The 14,016-nt window shown below is 54.1% G+C and overlaps 1 protein-coding gene across 5 annotated transcripts in view; it reads left to right on the forward strand.

Annotated features, from left to right (window-relative positions):
- The window catches only part of FHL2 (four and a half LIM domains 2), a 45,831-nt gene extending 32,165 nt beyond the window's left edge, over window positions 1-13,666 (forward strand). For all 5 annotated transcript variants that reach the window (XM_043918483.1, XM_043918485.1, XM_043918484.1 and 2 more), the window contains 5 exons: window positions 208-385; window positions 6,719-6,893; window positions 11,482-11,651; window positions 12,386-12,572; window positions 13,192-13,666. In XM_043918483.1, the coding sequence (XP_043774418.1) occupies window positions 230-385; window positions 6,719-6,893; window positions 11,482-11,651; window positions 12,386-12,572; window positions 13,192-13,343 (840 nt within the window). In that variant the 5' untranslated portion in view covers window positions 208-229 and the 3' untranslated portion in view covers window positions 13,344-13,666. The remainder of the gene's footprint in view (window positions 1-207; window positions 386-6,718; window positions 6,894-11,481; window positions 11,652-12,385; window positions 12,573-13,191) is intronic.
- Window positions 13,667-14,016: the final 350 nt, after the last annotated feature.

The following is a 14,016-nucleotide window of genomic DNA, read 5'->3' on the forward strand; positions in this document are numbered from 1 at the left end:
AGTGGAATGCGCTCAGACACAGAACTGCCCCCAGATAATTTTTTTTAAAGTTGAAAATGACAAGGCGTGTCAGGGGTGAGTGTCGATTGCTCACCCAGGAGACGAGCCACCAATGGTGAAGGTGATGGTCAAGGTGACCGTGATGGAGGGGGACAGTCGTGCCGTGTGTGTGCTCACTGGAACCTGTCCTTCTCTCCTCCCTGGCAGGTGACAGACATCCGGGGCCAAGATGACGGAGCGCTTTGACTGCCACCACTGCGAGGACTCGCTTTTTGGCAGGAAGTATGTACTTCGGGAGGAGCAGCCCTACTGTGTGGCCTGCTTTGAGGCCCTGTTCGCCAGCACCTGTGAGGAGTGCGGGAAGTTGATCGGCTGTGACTGCAAGGTACGCCGGCCCCTTGGGGGGTCCCCCCGTGCTCCCCACGTCCTCCCTTGCCCCCCGGCTTCCCTGGGCCCCACATCAGCTCCCCATGTTACTCTGCATAGTTGGCACTCAAGTCCTGGTCCCCATCACCTTGAACACTCCCGAGACCCATTCTGCTGGGCTGGGACCCTGCGTGAGCCCTTCTGGCCTCCCCCTGCAGGCTTGGTCTCTGCCCTCTCCCAGTCGCACCTACTCAGGGCTTTCCGGGACGTGTGTGCCTGGCGTCCCAGGTACACTTCTGATGGCTCCAGGTCAGCATCCTTATCTAACCAGACACCTGCCGCCCAACCCCGTGCTCCCCTGCGGCTCCCAGCTCTCCTCCCGGGCTGAGTCACAGGGCAGGTGTGCGAGGTCAATATTTGCGAAGTGAGTGTGGCGTGGGTGACCCGGCGCCCGCCCCTTGGGTGGAGGGTTTCAGAGGCTCTGGCTGCCCGGGGGCATCCGGGGAGCTTCTGGTCTTCGTGGGGAGGGTCAGCTTGTGTAGCTGCTGGCTGAGTCGGTGCAACTGGCTCTGCTGCGCGTCTGCCTGGCGTCTATCTTGCATCTCATCCTTCCGAGGGCAGGCGGTGAGCAGCTGGTCGCACACCAGCTTCTGTCTCTGTGTGTTTAGTGACAGTCTAGGCATAATTTCCATCCGGTGGGGAAGGCAGACTTTGCCTTGAGCAGAGACAAGGGGCGTGGGATGCCAGCCGCTGGAGCCTGGAGCTGCAGTCACGACGTGTCCTGGCTCCAGAGCAGAGTGCGTTCTGAGAGGAAGGGACATGGGGAACCTCAAAACCACAGGAGCTTTGGCTTCAACCAGGAGCAAAAGCAGCTGGTCTTGCTCACCTGAAAGCTGCCGGCCCTCCGACCTCCAGCTCTGGGGGGATGCATGTCTGAGTCCCTCTGCATTCGTCTCCAGGCCAAGCGGGAGAGCTCAGACCCCGAGTTGCCCCGTTCCAGCCTGGCCCTCTGTCTCACAGGCTGTGTGATCTCAGGCCCATGTCTTGACTCCCTCAGTGCCCGTCTACGTGTTTACAAAGTGGAGCAACGACGAGGGAGCCTGGGCCGTGGGTTCTCACATGTGCGGCTACGAAGCAGCCAGAGTTCTAAAGAGCAGCTGCGTGTGTGTGTTCAGTCGTGTCCGACTCTTTGCGTCTCCATGGACGGTAGCCCGCCAGGCCCCTCTGTCCATGCGATTTCCCAGGCAAGAATACTGGAGTGCATTGCCATTTCCTTCTCCAGGGCATCTTTCCGACGCAGGGGTCAAACCCGAGTCTCTTATGTCTCCTGCATGGGCAGCTGGGTTCTTTACCACTAGCGTGACCTGGGAAGCTCAGGGAGCAGGTGCTGGTGCTATGAACTCCTGTCCCCTCTTCTCTGCCGGCTGCGCCCCTGTTCTTTCTGCAGCTCAGCCCCTCCCCAGGCCTCCTGAAGCTTCACCCTATCAGTTTTCACTAGAGAAACATCAATAAGAACGTCTGCTTTGAGGGAGAACTAATAGGCAGAGAAAAACTTATTATTTTCTAAAGGCTCTCCCTGGAAAAGATGTTAAGTAGGTGAGCGTTTCAGATACCATTCTGACAGAGAACAGCTCTGGGGTTTGGGGGGTCTTTTGGAGCATAATTGCTTTATAGTGTTGTGTTGGTTTCTGGGTACAAGGAAGTGAGTCAGCTATATGTATACCTCTGTCCTCTCGCTCTGGAGCCTCCCTCCCACCTCCACATCCTGCTCCTCTAGGTCATCCCAGAGCACCGCGCCGAGCTCCCTGTGCCAACACGGCATCTTCCCGCTAGCTCTCTGGTTTACACATGGTCGTGTATCCACGTCAATCCCAGTCTCCCAGCGCATCCCACCCTCCTTTTCCCCACTCCGCGTCCACAGATCTGCCTTCTACATCTGCGTCTTCACTCCTGCCCTGCAAATAGGTCGATCGGTACCATCTTTCTAGAGTCCACATATATGTGTTCATATACGATATTTGTCTTTTTCTGACTTACCAACTCTGGTTTGAAGGAGATGTTTTGGAGATTTGGGGCTAGTCATCCTTGGCTGGGAGCTAACATGAAAACAAAACTAAGGTCACTGATCATTTCTTCAGTGTGATTTAGTGGACAGGCCCTTGAAACTTCTTATCCTTCCGCACATGCTTTATGAGTAAATAAACAAGAATCCCCCCAGAGCGGCCAAAATCAACAAGACTGCTGCAGAGTCAAGACTGCTGTTCAGTCAATCACGCTGAACTTTTCAACCTGGGTAACGGTCCACTGTGGAGTCTCAGCATGTGATTCTGTGTATTTGGGAAGGAAACAAAGAAGGGAACTTGCAGTTAGACCTTGGCATGTGGGGTTTGGAATATTTGGAACAGTTTTCTTGGCTTTTGGAAATAATTACGAAGTTGGCTTTGTGGAGAAAGTGATGGCAGGAGCAACGTGCCTGCCTTTCAGGAAGTGAACCCCGAGCCTGGCAACAGGGTAAGTGCCAGGGTTTCTGCCAGAGTCTTTCTTCAAGGATTTGAATGACCAGACGGATGGGAACATGGTGGCCTGACTGACACAAAGCATGGAACATCTTTGCAAAGTGCTGAGCACGAATGACGTGGCACACCCACCGATACGACAGGGTCCTGCGGGTCTGGGGACTGGTTGGCTTGGGAATAAGCAGCTGAGCTTGTCCCAGCCCGGGAGAGACAGACAGGGGGCAGAGGACAGCGAGTGACCCTGCTGCCCTGGACTGCTCCCATTAACTGGGGGGCTGCGGTGTCCCTCCAGGCCACTCTTCAGACCCACGGCTCAGCCGAGGCCTCAACAAGGGCAGAGCAAAGCCACAAGCCCTTCCCACGTTAGGAGTGTCTCTGAAATGGAAACCTGGAAAACTGAAAAGGAAGTGTTTGCACCTAATCTCACATTGTTTATCAAACATTTTACAGCAATTTATGACATTCTATGTGCACAGGATTAGCCTTGCTAGTTTTTCTGGGATGTGCTGAAGATTTTATTTTTTTTTCCTTTCCTTTTTGCCCCTTCATGCGCGCTCTCTAGAAAACCTTAAAACAGGGGCATTTTCTAGGATGTTTCAAAGTTCTTGAAAGTTAGTCAGCGAGTCCCTACTTCTTAGCCTTGAACCTTTGGCATCTCACTGGTGTCTCTGGGGACCACCCAGTAGACTCAACACACAACAGAATTCAGCAAGACAAGACTAGCTCAGTACTATAAGACTGAAACTCCGTTTGGAGCAGCGAATGTCAGCGGTGAGAAGAGTCACTCAGAGCCCAGTTTACAGACACACGTTTAGAGCAGGCGTCAGCCTGATTCAGGCACCAGGTCAGATCACCTAACCAGACCAGATGCCTCGGCCTTCCTGTGCCGATTTCCAGTCCAGCCCCATGAGCCCCGAGCCAGCAAAGCCAGCGGCCTTTTTCCCACCTTGGCGCCCATGCAGAGTGGGCTTTCCCACAGAAGGGAGTCCAGAGGAGGTGGGGACACGAAGTGTCAACTTGACTCAGACTGACCTGTGCGGACGGCACGAGAGGAGGAGGATTCCCAGGGGAGCTGCCGGCACAGCCTCAGGTGGGGCTTCCCACAAGCGCCCTGAGCAAGCTGCAGGATGCGGGCTCTTCCAGGCTCGCCCGTGGGGGTGGTACCCCCTCCCACAGGGCCAGCATCTCTCCTGGCCACACAGGCATCACGGAGCAACTGGTGTCTAGCTGGGCCTCATAGCCGAGGGGGATGAGGGCGAGGGCCTTCGGAGGCCAGGACAGCGCAAGCCAGGGTATGGGCAGGGGAGAGGGGAGCGCCGCAGAGAGGAGGCTGGGGCAGAAGGTGAGGCTGGGCGAGCACGCTGGGGCCTGCTTGTAAAGATGCTGCCAGGCCCGGTAAAGGTCTGCGCCCTGCCAGTTGCAGACCAGGAAGAGGGATGCAGGGGACCGGGTTCACAGCATCTTAGCATCATTCTGTTCAACTTGCTCACCTATAAAATAGGAATAAAATCTTATTCCATGGGGTCACTGCGTGGCTCAAAACAAGAGGGGATTAAGGGAATTTTAGAGTTAGAAGGGCCGCAGAGGCTGCAAGCGCTGTACAGAGTACTGACTGAGCCCAGGGACCTGGCGCTCTTAGAGGAGGGCGTGGACTCCATCCGCGTCTCAGGAGTAACGGCGACCCCAGCAGGTGATGCTTCAGGGCACCTGCTGTCACCATGAACTGGGATCGAAGACCGTTAGCCGAGCAGTTACGATGTGCCAGGACTGTGGTCAACTCTTCACCATCATCTCTGCTTCACGGGTGGCGTCTGAGGCTGGAAGGGGTCAGGTGACTGACCCCCCTCCACCCAGCACCCCCTCACCCCCCCCCGCCATGCGGCAGGTTTGCGGCAGAGCCAGGACTTGAGTTTGGAGCCTTCAAGTTTCATCGCTGGGGTGAATACATCAGGCCTTTTAGACACGTGCTCCCAGGGTTCCCAAGGGTACTAGTGGCAGGGCAGGTGTGCAGGGCGGTGACTCCACGTTTCCCACCTTCCTGCACGTCAGGTGTCCTCGGCCTGGGGCGGTTGCCGCTGACAGCAACTGGAACGGGGGTGGGTGAGCTGTCGTCCCACCTCAGCCCACCCCCCTCCCCGCCCCACTGATGGTGATGCCAGCTTGTTCAGAGAGAGTTGTGACTCACCATGGCCCCTGAGAGCGTAGGCGTAGATTGGTATTTATCTTCAAGAAAAACATTTTTGTTAGAAGGTTTAAGAATTATCAAATTCTTTGAATGAACAGTTCAGGGCTGCTGTGTGTTAATGCAGAACACATGTGTGTGCATGTGTGCGTGTGCAAGAGAGGGCAGACAGAGGGAGCAGCTGCGCAGAGGGGAAAGGATGCCCCAGGGAAGGGACGGCCGGTGACTCAGCTCAGCAGGAATCTCGGCAGGATGGTGACCAGCCCCCCAGGGTGGGTGTGGGATGGGGGAGAGGGTTACAGGCAGCTGCTGTCACCAGCCTGGAGGGCCATGCCATAGCCAGGGTGTGAGCAGTCCCTCCCTTGAATGCAGGACGTGGGACTTGGGACAGTGAGCGACCAAATGACCAACAGCCTCACGAGGGTGGAGGCCAAGAGCTGGGCCTCCCTCTGGAGGATCTAGTCAGGACAGGGCGTAGTATCAGATTTAGAGGGAACTTTCTAGTGTCAAGGGGGCTTTCTTGGGGGCTCAGTTGGTAGAGAATCTGGCTGCAATACAGGAGACCCAGGTTTGATCCCTGGGGTCAGGAAGATCCCCTGGAAAGGGAATGGCAACCCACATCAGTATGCTTGCCTGGGAAATCCTATGGACAGAGGAGCCTGGTGGGCTACAGTCCACAGTGGTGCAGAGTCAGCTCAGCACACATGCATGCAGTGTGTGTCAGAATTTCTTTCGTTTTTGAGGCTGTGAATAAGGGTCCATGTTTGTCCATCACTATCTGTCCACTCTGCGATGGACACGTCAGTGGCTTCCGCCTTGGCTTCTGTGAATCTGGGTCTACAGATTCCTGCTTTCAATTCTTCGGGACATGTACCCAGAAGTAGAATTGCTGGGTCATGGGGTAATTCTCTGTTTAATTTTTTGAGGAACTGCCTGTCATACTGTTCTCCATACCAAAAAAAAAAAAATTGTTAAATGCATTTATTCCATAGTCAGCATTACAACAGTGATCACGTGATCCAAACCCCAACTCATCTTTAATTAGGCTGATCACTGTCCTCAGTGGACAGGACTTTAGATGGTTTGTCGACTTTATTCAAATTCTCAAAGACAGAGCTGAACTGTACTCACCTGGGTACATTCATCTGGCCTCCTGGTCCAGCCCGGTGGGAACTCTCCCAGCCGGCGCCCCTCGGCCTGGCCCTCCTGGTCTGTGCCCTTTCTCTGCCCAGCTCACACATCCTCTGGTCTTTGATGTTCAGCTGGTGGCACCTCCTGGACGTATTCTCCCGCCTTCTCCAGGTTGACCCAGGGCCCCCACCCCAGGCTCTGTCTCTGAGCTTCCCGAAGCCCAGCCTCCCTCCCCCGGGAATCACAACCACCCCCTCGCGCCTGGTTGGGTTTGCCCCACGTGCTGTGGCCAGTGGGCCCCCAAGGTCTGTGTGTCCAGGAGAAGCACTGATGAGTTTCATGTGCAGCTTCTCTTTCTTACAGACCATTCCCAGGGAAAGCTACCTGTTTTTCAGAAGCTTCTAAACAGTGCCTTGGAGAGGAGCAAGAGACATACCCCACCCTGACCCGTTCCACCCCTCGAGTTCCGTTTCCCTGCCCCTGGCCCCTCTCACGTGTCCGTCTCTCGGCTCCGGGTCTGCAGGACTTGTCTTACAAGGACCGGCATTGGCACGAGGCCTGTTTCCATTGCTCTCGGTGCCGGGGCTCCCTGGTGGACAAGCCGTTCGCTGCCAAGGAGGACCAGCTGCTCTGCGCTGAGTGCTACTCTCAGGAGTACTCGTCGAGATGCCAGGAGTGCAAGAAGAGCATCATGCCAGGTGGGCGCCAAGTCCCCAAGCCCTAACGCCCCAGTCCCTGCCCACGCCCCCCTCCACCCCTGCACACTCGTGCTGGACCTGGAGCTGGGAGCTGGGTGCTGCGCCCCATGCAGGTGACATCCTGGCAAACTTGACCACAGCTGGGTCTAGTGGCCGGTGATGGATGACCTATCTGTTGATGGGGGAAGATGGGACTGTGTCCCTTGCTTTTGGTGGGGGGTGGGGAATCTTTGCTTTATGGGAGACAGGAATCTTCTTTTAAAGAATAGAATGGACAAAAATGCTATATGAAATTTTTCAACACAGTATTCAAAAAATGCATCTTGTTAGACACGCAAAGCGAGGGCAAGAAGAACCTAAGATCTGGACCCTGGATAGTTCATCGGCCACGTAGGGTCCAGTGACGTCCTCTGTATGACCAGTAAGGGGCGACTGGACAGTAACCTCGCCAGACATAGTGAATAAAATACAGGACTCCCAGGTAAATTGGAATTTCAGCCTATCCCACCTGAGACTTCATTAATCTGGCATCTCTGCCAGAGAGCTGCATAAAATCAAGAGAGGGCTCTGTCCTTTGACTGTCTTCTGGGGTGTGGCCCCCAAACCAGGCTCAGGATGGTGGGAGCAGGGCATAGGTCTAAGGTCCCCAGCTCTTGGGAAGCTGGATGCTGCTGCCTGGGGAGCCCTCAAATTGCTCAAGAAAGTGTCTGTCCTCAAGACAGTGTCTTAGAGGATGTGCTTCCTTCAGTCCTGGGAAGCTTTAGAATTAAGGGCACACTCACTTATCAAGGGAATCCAACCCACAGCAATACTATTGTGTTAAATAATCTGATAAAGCATGAGTGAAGTTTAGGAAAAATATTGGTCTCCAAGAGTAAATTAATTTTTTTATTCTAACTAAAAGTGTGCAATTAAGTGATTTAGGTTTGTGGTTTTATATGGGGATTTTCTTAATCAGTAAATGTTTTTGACATTTAAGATACCTTAGTTTTTGAGGCTGTAAATAACGGTCAATGTTTGTCCATCATTATCTGTCCACTGTATTTATATATTTAGCTCACTTCATCAACAATTACTCAAGAACTTGAGGTCCAGTTTGCCAAAGTCCTCCTTGGCATCGAACTTAGAAGGGATATCAAATACACTACATTTTGTTGTTCAGTCACTAAGTCCTATCTGACTCTTTGCAACCCCATGGACTGCAGCATGCCAGGCTTCTCTGTCCTTTACCATCTCCTGGAGTTTGCCCAGACTCATGTCCATTAACTCGGTGATGCCATCCAAGCATCTCATCCTCTGTCGCCCCCTTCTCTGCTTGCCTGCAATCTTTTCCAGCATCGGGATCATTAAATTCTAAGTGTCCTTTTAAAGGACTTCACTACATTGGTGAATGGAAACAAACATAAAGTCATTCCCCTTGAAAGTGATTTTTTAAATGTGCTGTATCCATGAACAGGCTGATAAGATGTGCAGGATGAAGTTTGAGGGAGGATTTTGAATTTTCAATTTCAGTAGAATGAATGTCAGCTTGTAGAAACCTAGGTGTCCTGCAGAGTCATGCTAGTCCACACAGTGGCTGGGGTTGCGCCGACACATGCAGAGAACTCAGGCTGCAGGGATCATTTAGAGTCAGACTCCTGACTCTGCAAGGAGACTGACCCAGGGGATGCCCAGCTGCTGGGACCCGAGCCAGGGCCATGCGTGTGGGGAAAGACACAGCTTCCCAGGGCAGTGGTCCAGATTGGGAAGAAAAATGTTCACTGCCATTTTGACAAAGACAAATATACCTTAGAGTAAGAGGTGAATTTTTCCTAAAATTCCTGAGGCCACCAAGACAATTCTTGATTCTGGCAGGCTGGTCTCTGAGGACTGCTTCCCTCTCCCTCCGCCCTGCTTTCTCCCCAGGGACACGCATTTCACCATCTCTGCTGTTGGGGTTTTTAGTAGAAGCCTGGGTGGTATCTACTGTGATGGAGGCACTAGGCCAGAGCAGGCCAGCCAGGAAAGGGGCCCTTGGGGACATGACCTTTGAGCAGTCTCAAGGTCGACCTGATTTCAGCGGATGGAGAAGTCAGAAGAGGACAGATCTGGCAGAGGAAATGGACCACGCACCAGAGGCAGTGCAAAAAAAAAGGCCTGCAAAAATAAAACAAGTACTAGACACTTAAAAAAAAAAAAAAAACGCAGAAAAAATCCCACAAAACTAGATCAGAGTGCTAGCTAGCTTCCTTCCTTGGTTTGATTTTCAAAAGTGCTACAACTAAATCAAGATGAGAGCAATGCAGACTGGCACTGCGGCTTCTGCAGTGAACTTGGATAAAGAGGACAGGCGTCCCCAGTTGGCACCCACAGCTGTGAGTCACCAACCCCAGGTACGAGGCTCCCGAGCCCACGCAGGGATGCTGAGCTCTGGCTCGAAGGTGCAGCACGGCCTCCAGGCAGCCTCACGCTGTTGCCAGGCCTTCACCGGTTTTCAGATTCCTCACTTGCTCCTTTGAATCAGAAAGACACCCCTTCTTCCAGGAGGTGTACTCGGGTCTACCGGCTCCTCCTCTGCTGCAGGTCCTTAGGAGGAGCTTTGCCGCCCCCTGCTGGCGACCCTGCACAAGGACCACAAGGTCTGCACCAGGTCTGGGGGTGCCCGACCTGGGACCTGGGACCTAGGACTGGACATCTCCCCGAGCTCCGGGGTGGACAGAAGGCTCATTCTGAACATGCAGAAGGCATGTGTGGTCTGGTTTGGGTGCTTTAGTGAGACTCACAATCGTTGGATATTTATGGACAAATCCTTTGGTGTCTGACCAGAGGGAAGGTCAGAGGTTAAGAGAACCAGTGTCAGAAGTGTACATGAGAAATTAAAACCCCAGAGAACAAAGATTTTGGTTCTAGAATTTACAGCAAAGTCCCTCCACCACTTTTATCTGAAATTTAATTGCTTGATGTAATTTTTCCCATTTTCAGGATTCATTGCCTCACAATTTAATCACATAGTTTTGAAGATCACCATGTGCCCCCTACCTCCTGTTCTTTCTTGAAGGTGGTGCCTGGGTCTTAAAGGCCAGGAAGCTGAGAAAATGATCCTGAGAAAATGATGCCTGCTAAAACAAGCAGGCCATGATTCTGGAGCGATGCTCAGCTCCTTTCCAGCCAGCTACAATTTGGCCCATTGACTGTCATTTCAACTGTGTTATTTCAGTCTTAGTGCTAAAAACTAGTTACCCAATGCCTGCGTCCCAACACGAAACCCCCACACCCTGCCTCCAGCTCCAGAGCCGCCTCCCTCCTTGCTCCGTGATCTGAGTTCAGTCTGACTCATATTAGTCTGTAGGCTCCATCCTTCAGGTGAGCTCAGGGGGTGGCCAGAGTGGAAAGAACCACAAAACAACATCCATGGTTGAGGATGAGCCAGCGGCTGGGTTTCAGCTATGTCTGGGAAGACCTTGGTGATGACCCACGGAGTCCGGCCTGCCCCTGAGCTGCCCAAGTATCAGGAATGCTTCTATTTCTTCATCCAAGAAGCTCCTTCTCCCTAAGTCCTTCCTTGCATGCATGCTAAGTGCTTGCTAAGTCGCTTCAGTCACATCCGACTCTTTGTGACCCCATGGACTGTAGCCCACCAGGCTCCTCTGTCCCTGGGGATTCTCCAGGCAAGAATACTAGAGTGGGTTGCCATTTCCTCCTCTAGGGGATCTTCCTGACCCAAGGATCAAACCCCAGTGTCTCCTGCATTGGGAAGCAGTTCTTGACCACTAGCGCCACCTGGGCGCTAGCCTGCAAATTCTGTAGTACTTCACAAAGGGAGATCACATACACGTTTCTCTTACTTAAACCATCTCTTTCTATAAACAGATACATGCTCTTTTTTTGGCAAATATGGGGAAGAAATCCAAACAAATACAGCTCTCCTTGCTGTAAATCAGGCCTGGTGGTTGGGGAGGGGTGAATCAACAGCGTTTTCTCCAGGATTTCTGGTCTGCTTGAGAAATGATGTAAACCTCTCAGCTGATAGCACTTTTTTCGGAAGGAAATGGAATATCATGAGGTAAGATCAGAAAATTGTTAAATGGAAGTACAAGTGAGGCAGGTGAGTTTTAACCACTAGGATTCATCACAGCTCAGTCTACACAGCCGGCTGCATCATGTGAGAGATACTAAGGCTCCTACCTGAAGCAGACGTTAGACTACAGGTCCACTTACACCCGCCCGTCTCCACCCCACTGGGAACCAGACGGGTGTTCATCCTCTGGTCCCCGTGCTCCAGATGCATATTCCCCAAGGATGAATCTGAGGTGTGCCAGGTGTCTTAGTATTTCACAAGCTGAAAGACAAGGATTTTTTCCACTTAATGCTCATAATCTCCCTGTTCAACACGTTAAGTATTGACCATGTACAGATTCTGTTCCGGGAGCCAGGTGTGTGGCTGTGAACGGACTAAATAGGAAAGCTGCGGGTTGAGAGGCAAGCCTTCTGAGCTGAAGTGACTCTACGCGAGTCCCAGGACTGGAGGGCGGCAGGTTCTCAGCACCGGTCGCTGGGCCTCCCCGGTGGTCAGTAACAACTCAGCTCCTGTCTCCCTGACCCCCGACAGGCACCCGCAAGATGGAGTACAAGGGCAGCAGCTGGCACGAGACCTGCTTCATCTGCCACCGCTGCCAGCAGCCCATCGGAACCAAGAGCTTCATCCCAAAGGACAGCGAGAACTTCTGCGTGCCCTGCTATGAGAGGCAGTACGCCCTGCAGTGCGTGCAGTGCAAGAAGGTACCTCTCACTCACCGGCCTGTGTCTGTCTGGCGTCCCTTCCTCAACAGCCTCCGCCCATCCCCAAGGTCTCCCCGCTCACCGCTCTCCTCGGATAAATGAGAAACCAGCCCTGGACCGGGCCAGGGAGGAGACAAGGAAACTGGAAAGGTCTCCCGGGGGTGGGGGTGGGGTGGGTGGAAGCAGACCCCTCATCATACTGTCCAGGGCCGTGTCCTAACACCACTAGACACGGTAGGGAGGCAGGCCCTGGGCTTTTTTCCACACCTTCCAAGAAGCCGGTTCCAAGCCGGTTCAACGGTGGTGCCAACCCCAGGTGTCTGTTAAGGCTCTTCCTTCTAACGCCCGAGTAGCTGAATAGACTGTTGGAGGAGGTGCCCCTGGAGGTATATGTTCACAGGGACCTGCCCGCAGGTGGGGCTGCCGAGGGGCGTGGCTGCCAAGGGGGCGTGGCTGCCGAGGGGCGGGGCTGCCGAGGGTGGCGGGTGACGCGTCCACGCCGGAGACGCAGTCTCCGGCTTTGCCCTCCTGCCAGCCAGGAGGCGGCGCTTTCCCTGGGCAGATAGCCCTGGTACCCCGGTCACAGGCGGGGAGCCAGGTCTGCGGTGGAGGCCCGGCCGCTGGGGACGGGGGTGGCGGGGGTGCCCTTCCGTCTGGAGAGCGTGTCGGGGGCGAGGGCCGCGCGCCCTGCGGAGGTGTGGGCGCCGCGGGAGCTGAGGCCCCTCTGCCCGCAGCCCATCACCACCGGGGGCGTCACGTACCGGGAGCAGCCCTGGCATCGCGAGTGCTTCGTGTGCACCGCCTGCAAGAAGCCCCTGTCAGGCCAGCGCTTCACGTCCCGCGACGAGTTCGCCTACTGCCTGGGCTGCTTCTGCGACCTGTACGCCAAGAAGTGCGCCGGCTGCGCCAACCCCATCAGCGGTGAGCGTCCTATCCGGGCCTACATCACCCACCACCCCCCCACCCCGCCCCTTCCTGCTGGTGTCCGGTGTTAGCTGAAACGAGGTCCTGTTGTTTCAGTAAAGGATGGTTTTCTCTGCACACGTCCTCCTAATCCGCTCTCGGCTTCCACCACCCTGTGCCTGTGCCGGAGAGTCCATCCCTCCACCCCGGCCCACGCAGCGTCTCCTCCGTGAGGCCATGTTCCACCTCTGTTTTCCCTCATTCTTTGCATCCAGAAATTTTGCGCACCAGACTTGAGGTGCGCAGTGAAGGAGTAACAGAAATCAGTTCCCAGACGCACAGTAGGAAAAATACACACACACACGGCAGGAGTCTCATGATGAGTGATGACCACGTAGTGTTGTCATATTTTTCTGAGGCTCAGGAACTCCCCAGCCTGAGCATGGAATCTGGTTTAAACGCGGAGCCCAGCCCCTCGAGGTTGTAAGCAGCTCACGCTGTCCACAGTGCGGGAGCCAGGCCTCGCGGCTCCCTCCCCATCTTCACCCGGTCTTCCTCCCCATTTTCATCCGACTCCCTCCCCACCTTCACCCGGCTTCCTCCCCATCTTCACCCGGTCTTCCTCCCGCCTCCTCAGGCCTGGGCGGTACCAAGTACATCTCCTTCGAGGAACGGCAGTGGCACAACGACTGCTTCAACTGCAAGAAGTGCTCGCTGTCGCTGGTGGGCCGAGGCTTCCTCACGGAGAGGGACGACATCCTGTGCCCCGACTGCGGGAAGGACATCTGAGCGACCCCGCCTCCGACTCCCCCACCCACCCAGGTCCCTGCTGGCGCTGCACGCAGACGCTCTTTGCTTCCTCCGCCTCCACCGGGCAATGCTGCAACCCGGTGCCCTGGCCACTGCGGGACTTTCCCTCTGCGCTTCTCAGCGATACTCACCTGTTTAAGTCCTTTAATCCACACTCTGTGCTTGGGAAGGAGAAAACTCATGGGAACCTTAGGCGGGAAAGGGCTTTGACTTTTCTGTAATCAAGCGAGACCAATCCGAGTGTAAAAATCCTTTTGAGTGATATCTTTATAAACGTTTCTTTCACGCGTATTTAAGTGCAATCAATTTGTCACAGACTTGTCTGTTTCTGAACTACCATAAGGTAATGAGTTGGTACTTCTGGTGTAACTTCCTGTCCTGTGGGGCTGAAAGCAAGATGACATGGCTTACAATAAAGGTAACCAGGGCAAAATCTTTTGCCAGGCGCAGTGTGTGATCTGGTGATCAAACATGCAGGTTCTGAGTATAAACAACACTTTATGGGACTTCCTGACAGTCCATTGGTTAAGACTGCATGTCCACGTCCCCCTTCCAGGCGCCATCGGTTCAATCCCTGCTCAGGGTGAGATTCCGCAAGCTACGCAGGTTCAATGCCTGGGTCAGGAAGATCCCCTGGAGGAAGAAATGGTAA

This window comes from Cervus elaphus, chromosome 11 (genome assembly GCF_910594005.1).
Source record: "Cervus elaphus chromosome 11, mCerEla1.1, whole genome shotgun sequence".
Lineage (NCBI taxonomy): Eukaryota > Metazoa > Chordata > Mammalia > Artiodactyla > Cervidae > Cervus > Cervus elaphus.